The 9,316-nt window shown below is 39.7% G+C and overlaps 2 protein-coding genes and 1 long non-coding RNA gene across 3 annotated transcripts in view; 2 read left to right on the top strand and 1 right to left on the bottom strand.

Moving 5' to 3' along the window:
- The window catches only part of LOC106936143 (rRNA 2'-O-methyltransferase fibrillarin), a 10,546-nt gene extending 6,829 nt beyond the window's left edge, over positions 1-3,717 (top strand). Inside the window, exons 5-9 of the mRNA XM_015016972.1 lie at positions 388-520; positions 854-966; positions 2,065-2,210; positions 2,481-3,082; positions 3,230-3,717. Of these exons, the coding sequence (XP_014872458.1) occupies positions 388-520; positions 854-966; positions 2,065-2,210; positions 2,481-2,505 (417 nt within the window). The 3' untranslated portion in view covers positions 2,506-3,082; positions 3,230-3,717. The remainder of the gene's footprint in view (positions 1-387; positions 521-853; positions 967-2,064; positions 2,211-2,480; positions 3,083-3,229) is intronic.
- A 967-nt stretch (positions 3,718-4,684) lies between these two features.
- Positions 4,685-5,137, bottom strand: LOC106936147 (uncharacterized). The gene is made up of 2 exons (XR_001422065.1): positions 5,045-5,137; positions 4,685-4,940 (listed from the first exon to the last, which is right to left on the bottom strand). It is a non-coding gene; the product is annotated as an uncharacterized LOC106936147 (long non-coding RNA).
- dyrk1b (dual-specificity tyrosine-(Y)-phosphorylation regulated kinase 1B) overlaps positions 4,937-9,316 on the top strand; it is a 98,426-nt gene continuing 94,046 nt past the window's right edge. The window contains exon 1 of the mRNA XM_015016974.1: positions 4,937-5,136. The gene's annotated coding sequence lies outside the window, so the exon portion shown is untranslated. The remainder of the gene's footprint in view (positions 5,137-9,316) is intronic.

Below are 9,316 nucleotides of genomic sequence, written 5' to 3'. Positions count from 1 at the left end.
TTTTTTTTTTTTTTTTTTTTTTTTTTTTTTTTAATTAAAAATTTTTTTCAAAAAAAAAAAAACAAGCAACCCTTCCCAGGGAGGGGGGGGGGTAGTAAAGCATGGTGGGCCGCCAGGCTTATAATACACTGGGGGAAACCCTGCAAAACCAATATGGAACAATATCGATATAATTGAGCAGGAGTGTCTGTATTTGGCTTACACAAACCAGGCAGGTCCAGAAGCAAAGAATAACACTAAATATCCCCATAAATGAATATGGTTTCTATCTCTGTACATGATGCTCAACAGAAGGCTTTTGGATATGCATACAGAAAAACAGTTACTGTTTAACAGAAGAGTAAAGCCTTCATTTAAGTAAATATAACACTTTTTGTTTGGTCACAGGAGGGGCTGGTCTATGCAGTGGAGTTCTCCCATCGATCGGGTCGTGACCTTCTCAATGTGGCAAAGAAACGCACCAATATCATTCCAATCATTGAAGACGCCAGGCATCCACACAAATACCGCATGTTGGTTGGTAGGTAGTTCTGGAAACACCAGTCCTCTTATTGCCCCACTAGGACAGCTGGGGCTGTGGGCGTGAGCTGTATGTCGTAAACATGTCAGTCTCACACAGTTCCTGCTTTTCCAACCAATTCCAGCTTGTAACATCTGAACAACTTGTTACTAAAATATGTGTTTACTTGGAGACAAGTCTTTTGATTTCTGTTTTTTGTAACCAAGCTACTTGTTTAGTGGCTTCATAGATGATATCCTGTTGAACACCTGGTTGAATGTCACCTCATTTGTCCAACCAGCTGGTGAAAGAGCAAACCATGCATCATATATTCAGTGTTACCTTTTCTTTTAGGCATGGTGGATGTCATTTTTGCCGATGTGGCCCAACCTGACCAGACGAGGATTGTTGCTTTGAATGCTCACAACTTTCTGAAAAATGGAGGACACTTTGTTATCTCAATAAAGGTTTGTTCATAACTTTATCAAAAGACAGTAAATTTTTTAATAAAAGGCTGATTGCTGAGCATAAACCTTGATTTTTGGTACTTGCCTGTTGTAATTCCACATCAAGAGCAGAGGGTGTTTTGTGATAAGTTGGTGAAATCTAAGATTTGACTCAAATCAGGCGAGCACACTGGTAATTAAGAGAAAGAAGCATAACATTGGTGGTCTAATTAAGCAATTAATTGCATGATTGATTGCATTTTGATTCTCATGATTAATATTTTTTGAAGGGTAATTTCTTTACATTGGCTTCCATCACTTTGAGGAATTTAGCTATAAAATGTGAGGAAGCGTGGATGATGGCTTCATTCCACTTTTGGAATGTTTTACACCTGACTCTAATACTCTCAATTGAATTCAAATCGTTCAACAAAGCGATTGTACTAGGTTATTAAATGATCTTTTATTCATTTTCATTTTATTATTTTAACATTGAATGCGTGTAGGTTGTGTGTTTTCATTGGCTTTTTATCCTCTGTAGAACATCTTGGAGTGGATGTATGTACTTTTGTAGGGTTTATATTTTTTGTGCTGATGAACCAAGAGTTGGTAACAGTGTTCACTCCAAACATGCAGACATGAGCTGTGGACCGGTCTGTCAGTGAAACCTCTCTCACAGGAGAGCAGAAGACGAGTGTGGTTGAGTTTTAGACCTTTGATGAGGTAGAGAAGATCAGGGGATAGAATCGGCTTCCTGTGTAAGAATTGGCTGATCTCCCCAGGTTAAGGAAATCGGCACAGATAAATCGGTGTATCCTTAATCTCATCACCTTACAGAATGAAAACTATTTTGGCAGCACATGGTCATGATGTGAAGAATGGGTAAATGGCACCTAATAAAGGATGATTTAGATTTGAACTTGAGTGAACTGCAGAACATTTGTTGTGACTGGGTGTAGGAATGAAGATGAATGTACTAAGCATATTTTCACCAGATGGATTAGTCCAACTCTGCTTTTATTCTGCTACATTAAGATTCCTCTGTTTATGGGTGATGTACTCAGTGAAGTTGATACATGTGAAATTGTGAAGCTCAAGCCTTTTTGTTGTTGTTTTTAGGCCAACTGTATAGACTCCACAGCAGCTCCAGAGGCAGTTTTTGCTTCTGAAGTGAAGAAGATGAGTGCTGAGAACATGAAGCCACAGGAACAGCTGACTCTGGAGCCCTATGAGAGAGACCACGCTGTGGTGGTTGGCATCTACAGGTAACCTCACATCTCTGCTCCTGAGGACCACTGCTCAAGTCAAACCTACAAACAACTGTATGACAAAGATAACTTTATCTGAGATGAAAACATGCATAGATCTAAATGTGCAAAACCATTCATGTACAAGCTCTTGAATATTTAAATGGATTGGTCTACCAGGTCGGTACTGCTGTGGGAACTGCTGTAATACTTGTTAGCTTTCTTTTGATGATCTTGAGTTTGGTAAAGTGTGCAAGGCCCATAATGACCCTGTTTTTGTGTTTTCAGACCTCCACCTAAACAGAAGAAATGAGGTGTGGAAAATGAACAGAAGGCATCACCATCAAGTTGAACCAAATCTCTTTCAAGTTGCCCTCCTTCTCAATCTCTGTCGACCTGACAGAGGTACAGCTCTGAGCCACCTTTAGCTTTCTAACTCCATTTAGTGGGAATACCATTCAGTTCTTCCACAGCTGTTGTTTTATCATATGTAACACATACATTGTACATAAATTTATGTAAAATATGATTTGCCCTGTCTCTCTGTCTAAGCCTTTTCAAAACTAATCAAACTTTTAAAAGTTAACTAGATTTTATAAAATACATTGGTAAATAAAAACACATTTAAATCCAAAGTACATGTAATTGAGTTGAAACATGACCACAGACTTGAAAATCCACAAACGGTTTGCTTCTGCGTTCTTTTCCGAGTCTAAACGCAGCATTGTCTGAAGTGTCTATGAACCATTCTCCGGGGAAACACAAGATAAAAACTTCTTGGCTGGACTCCTTTGTTTTTCTTCTGCTGTCTGTGGCATGGATATCTTGTAGATAAAATAGTGACAGACCAAAAATTCTGGAGGCAGTTTGCACAATTATTGATGGTGTAGGTATCAATCAATCAATCAATCAATCAATCAATCAAATTTTATTTGTATAGCACATTTCAGCAGCAAGGCATTTCAAGGTATTTTACATAATTAAAAATCAAAATAAAAATAGCATGTGACATTGAATCAACAGTAAGAAAGAGAAAGGTATATTACCAAACCACATCAGTCTGCATGCAGTAAGGATAGTTTTATTACTGACTGGTTAAATTGAGGGCTTTAGTGTGCAATTCTACAGTTATAATAGTGGAAGCACATTATATTAATACCAAATTAGTCTCTCTCTTCTGACAAAATTTGCCAAAGTGGAGATGAATGTGTAAAGTTATTTCTTTGAGAGAAACCCAAATCCCATTGCTGTCATCACACTGTTGGCCAAAGGATGTAGATGTGTCATGTAACCTTTGTTGTGATACCAGCGTTTTGAATTTTGGGATGTTTGGTTTGACAGATAGTTGACCTGTAAATGGGTCTTTTGGGAAAAAAAATTGTACAGTTTGTCTCTAGCTCAAGGATGAGTCATTAGGGAAAATTGCTTGATGTAGTGATTCTTTGGCTATTCATTTTTACAGCCAAAGATTTTTCTTGATTTTTTTTTTCTTTTTAATAAAAAATATTTTGGGTTTAATATTTCACCACACTGTTTAGGCAATGGTTGTACATGCATGTATTTCATTGTGTCTTTTAAGACGTCTTGTACAGTGATCGTCTTTGGCTTCACCACTAATTGTACAATTCAGTCAGGAGTCCTTACATTTGTTCAGAGTTAAGATATCTAATGCATGTACAAGGGAAACGGACTTCTACCCTGGTCATTAAAAAATATCAGCGGATAATGCTAGAGTGAAAAAATAACGTGTTAACATTTTTTAGAAAGCAAACATATTTAAATACTTTTTGTTGTTTTTGATGATTGAATCTGTTACTTCTGTAGCAGACAGACACGCCTGCATTATTCTCAGTTCTGGTATTTGGAGAAGCCGAGACCTTAAAAGTTCCTTTAGACTTGAAGTTATGCAGCTGCAGCGCAGGACGTCGCAACTTTTTTTTTTCTAATGTTATATATAGTTCAGGTCTTGCTGTCGTTTCCGATTCATGAGGGATGATATTCAGTGAAAACATCCAGTTTTTATTTTAAACTGCTCGTCAAAGCTGCGTTTCTCCTTGATGCCAAATAAACATTATTCTTCTGGATCCGCATGCTCACAACATACACCGGTATACTTTAGCATTAACCTTTTCACGTCAATATTAGCACGTTTGTCGCGAGGACTGCTTGTAGGGAAGCGCTTGCGTTAGGTTTGTTTTGGCAGCCATTTTGTGGGAAATGCCTCAAGAACGCGCTTAATCGGGAGTGCGCGCTCAATGCAGCCCCTCTCCTTTGACCGATATTTCCATCAGAGGGGCTGGGCAGACCAGGGTTAGCTGTACCTCTGTCCGCTAAACTATAAAGTGCTATTTCATTGCGTTTACAAGACTGCTCCTTCGGCTGTGTTGCTGTCAAGCATTATGCCCTGTGCGGACTGTCTTCAAATTCCAATGGCAGTATTTTATTAGACAGCTAACATGCTAGCTACTAGCTAGCTAGCTAATGTTAGCAGCTTTTTTTTTTTTTTTTTTTTTTTTTTTTTTTTTAAACCTTTAAACCAATAAGAAATCGGACGTGATCATCAATGAAGATCATTTCTAGCTGTTCTCACAAAGTGGCCTCCTTTGGACGTCAGATTAAGTTTCGTTAAAATAAATGAAGTGTGTAGACTAAAGAAGCTGTCGGTGGTAGAGGCGGTGGGCAGCCCACCTCTGGGCACAAGTAGCGGTGCGGCGCCGGCAATAAGTCCATGTCCAGAGTGATCGCAAGCTGCAGAGACAAGATAACACACTTGTGTTGGAAACGAACATAATCAGGATCATAGCAAAAATAACAGCTTTATACAATTTGGATTTTGACTAGTAAATACTGACCCGGAGGAGGGGGCTCTGTTCGTGTGAACGAAGGGAGATTGGGGTTCCGAAGATGGCTGCTCCACGGAACTTGGTTCGACACACTACCTGAGGTAAGAATCTGAGGGTCATTGTATGTCTTGGATGTGTAAAGTTGGCTTGACTTGTAGCTGTGTTGCTGTGTGTCAGAGGCTGGCCGGGCAGGCGGTGGGAACAGGAGGTGGGTAGAAAACGGTCATCTGTTCCAGCCAACCGGCCTCGTGTCACCATTAGGCTGTCGCGGCAGGGCAGATGGCTTAACATGGGCAAGCTTTAACACAACTGGGGTGTGCAAGTTGATGCTCTGATCATGTCAAACGGGCACGAGCGTTTTATTGGAAATAAATGTTTCAGTGAGAGGCTGGTCATTTCCTGTGGTTTTGCAGCAATGCCCAAAATCACGCATTCGCAACCCCATCCTCCTGTTTCCACAGACAGCGGTCCGAAAAGATCATAAATGGGCTCATAGGTTTGTGCGATTTGAGCGGCATTCAGCTGCGCTGCCGTTGCGACGTGCAGTCAGTTAAAGTACTGGCAGATGGAGACAGATGCCGGCGGAGGAAAAGGGAGGGAGATGAATGAATGTGGTGTCTTTAACCAAGACGTGCTGACAGAAAGCGGTGCATAATTCACTTGCTATGCTCGTTTAGCGTTAAAGCACACACGGTATGTTATGTCTTGGTCCTTATCTGCTTATTGGACATCCATCATTTTATCTTCCACGGCAGCTAACGTTAGCCGTTAGCCTAGCTACCGCATCAGCCCATCCCCTACCCTGCCAGGGAGTACTGGGAAACAGGACTGTTGCCTGGAGATGGCTACTCCCAGTCAAAGTGCAGAACGACCAGGACCGACGCTAATGTACATCTGGAACCAGCAGAACTTGACATCTTTGGTTATTTAGCTCTTTCCCCTTCTGTTGCTTTTCTGAAAAACTCATTGTCTGACCGCCATTGAACATTTTGAAGTTGGGTGTTCACGTTTTTTGAGTTTTAAATGGCTAATGGTCAAAGTGTTTTTATTTATTCTTTAAATGTTGGCTTTTCTCTGGATCACCAGGCTATGCTGTTTATGCCACTATGATTTTTGGGTAGATTGTTTTTCTCTGCTGTTCCTGTGAACATCACATCTGTTTTATTCCTTTGGTTACTCAAATCTCAATTGAGATTAAGCCATTTAAAAATATTAACATTTATGTCAGTTGATTCTTCTGAGTTGTAGTTTCAAAATGGAGTAACAAAAGTACTAAACGTTGCACCATTAACCTCAAGATACATGGTGCTTAGTAAAAGTATTTTGTGTGCAGTAAGTCTAGAAACCTGTTTTCATTCCATGCGGGGAGGCCTTTCTTATTTTTATTTTGTTATATGCAGATTATACTGTTTTGGCCCTGGTCTTTAAAACGGGGTGTATAGGTGTCTGGCAAAGCATAAAGGGAGCAGATGGAAGCGTCCAGTTCTGTAGCTAGGTCTATAGACTAACCAGCTAGAAGTGCTTAGGGGTGTATATATTCACTTTTTTCACTTCTGATACTGATATGTGGTTTAGTATTGGCCGAAACGGATCCGTTTCAGAAAAACAGTACTGAACTGACTTAAGATGTCTCTTTATTAAAAACAGACAGATGTCCTGAATAACAAATTTATTTGCTAACTTATGGGTTACTAAGATGACCTGGAACATCTTGGTAAGCCCGGAACGTTAGCTGGAGATAGGCACCAGCACCCCTCCCGACCCCACTGAGGGACAAAGGTGTTCAGAAAATGGATGGATGGATGGATGGATGGATAACACTTTACATTGGGTTTTGTTTCAACCCGAAGAAACCCCAAAGTAAGTTATTTTAGTTTAGGTGTGTTATAGATGTAGTTTGTCAGCGGGCGCAGCCTACTCACTGCTCACCATGACATAGTCTAGATCTGCGCTGGTGTTGCGCTATGTATCTACAGTTACAGTGTTGCATAGATCAAAGCTATGCAACACATTCCATGGAACGTATTCCGTTAGACATGAATTCCTTCGATCACATCAGTAGTTCTGGCATTGTTTTCTTTCCACTTGTATCTTTATGGTGGATGTTGTCATCTCTATCATCTCTTTTTTTTTTCTAACACCCCTTACCGGCTTGGGGTGGACAGAGCTAAAACTAGCTGACAGGCAAAATATCTTTCTGATTCCATAAGCAATGTGTTACCAGGGACTTCTTTCACTTCAGGGTGACAGAGGGACACCTCTAGAAGACACAGTAAATGTCATCCATATCTAATGTCTAATTTCAAAATAAGAGCCCATCAAAATAAGACATTTTTAGTTTTTTTCTGTAAGTTGCCCTAAGTTATTGCTGGAAGAACTCTGTTACCAGTGGTGTGCTGATCGATCGGCCGCTGATCATAATCGACGGATTTCCGTGAAAAAGTATGATCGGTCATTGCTGAGCACTGTCTCTTGTTATCAATCACAAAAACCGATCACCTGCATCTCAGACTTCGCAACCTGCAGAAGCCAGTGCAGCATATCTCTCTTTTTACTTCACACTGCATATGCTCACAGCAGCAAATAAGCAATGTAGTGTAGAACTTTATCGCTCTGAGAGTAGGGTTGCCACCTTTCAGAATTTAAAATGGGGGCGCCCACCACGGCGCATGTCGCCCTACTCATGGGGTAGGATGGGTTTGCAGTGATGGACATAATTTTATGGCAGTGTTCTTTGTTTAAAAAAAAAAAGTGATCCATAGAGCAATCGTTCATACATAGAGGTTGGTTAGGGTACTCAAATTGTACTTCAGTCTGAGTAGTATATCTTCAATACATTTAATTAAGCAAGTGTAAAAAGTAATTTGTAAACTACTCAAATACTGAGTAACTGATTCTAACACCTGATTTAATATTCAAAATGTGTCCTCAGACAGCCAAAAGTATAAAAGTTATGTGAAAATTCTGCATTCCCAACATATTTATACAAATAAGGAGTTAGGTTTGGAGTCTGGTTCTAGGTCAGATTTATCACGGGGGGCCGCTGTAGTCAGTGTTTTTTTATGGCGACATTTTAGAAAGAATGAAACAAAAAACCCGAGCAATACATTTCATTGTTTGATATGTTAAGTGACCCAAAGAGTCTCCAGAGACACAGGTTGCAGCCCCCTGATCTAGTAGATGGAAAGTGTGATCCCGTCTTGATCACACAGGATCAGCAGCTAAAAGTGCAGCACTATAATTTTTAATTTATTGTTAAAGTAAAATTGTGAAGATTAAAAAAATCTACCCCTGAGTATTAACAAAGCATATTTATTTAGTATCATTTCTATGGCATCCCTGTTGAGCACTGCCAAGAACCGCCCGAGGGCTGCAGGTCTGTGTCTGACATTAATAATACATTAAATGACCATTGAACACTGAATTCATAGAAGATATCAACATTTCTTAATAAAGCACACAGAAAGCCTTAACAAACCTTTTTAAAGTATGAAATATTTATGTATTTGCAGTTAATCTATTAGTATGACTTGTTCTTTAAATGGCCATTTATATGATTTTGACTGATACTATTATACATTAAATAAACTATAAGCAAATAATTAAACCATGATGGTCTACTAAAAGCATAATAAGAAACTGAATCAGTCACATTTAAATGTTCTACCAATATCAGCCTCAGGAGATGATTGAGGGATGAAGAGACACTGATGTCTGGTTCTTTAGGTTCTGATGGGTCTGCAATGTCTCTCTGCTGATCCATTCTGTCTGATTGCTGGGTTTCAGACTCGTGACCTGGGTGACGCATGAAATTCAGATGGGGGTCAGGAAGTGGATTTCTCTGGTTCAAAACAAAGCAAAATGGATGACAGCGAGTACAATAATGCCATGAATGGGCTGGAACAGACAAGGTATCTTGAAAAAATACACATTTATTTAGGATATGATCCATATTGTCTCAGTAAAAAAGACTTGTTAGAGTTGGGTACCTCAGATAGGTCAGTGCTCCATCACAGGGCCACACTCGCAGTTCAGTCTTCTGTAAACCTAACATGCATGTTTAACTGTGACAGCATTGTCCAGAAAAGCCATGCAGGAATTCAAACATCACACATTATATCTGAGGTAACTGTGCTTTTCACCACAGCAGGGTAAAGTTGTAAGTTTGTCATAAAAAGCTTTATTTTATTTATTTATTTATTTTTTGCCTTAATACAGTGGTTCCCAAACTTTTTCTCCTGCGCCCCCCCAGTGGCAGTGTTGTGTTCAAGACCACCTAAC

Source organism: Poecilia latipinna, unplaced genomic scaffold (genome assembly GCF_001443285.1).
Source record: "Poecilia latipinna isolate Pla-1442-1.1 unplaced genomic scaffold, P_latipinna-1.0 Scaffold2086, whole genome shotgun sequence".
NCBI lineage: Eukaryota > Metazoa > Chordata > Actinopteri > Cyprinodontiformes > Poeciliidae > Poecilia > Poecilia latipinna.
This window is presented reverse-complemented; position numbering and strand designations above follow the sequence as displayed.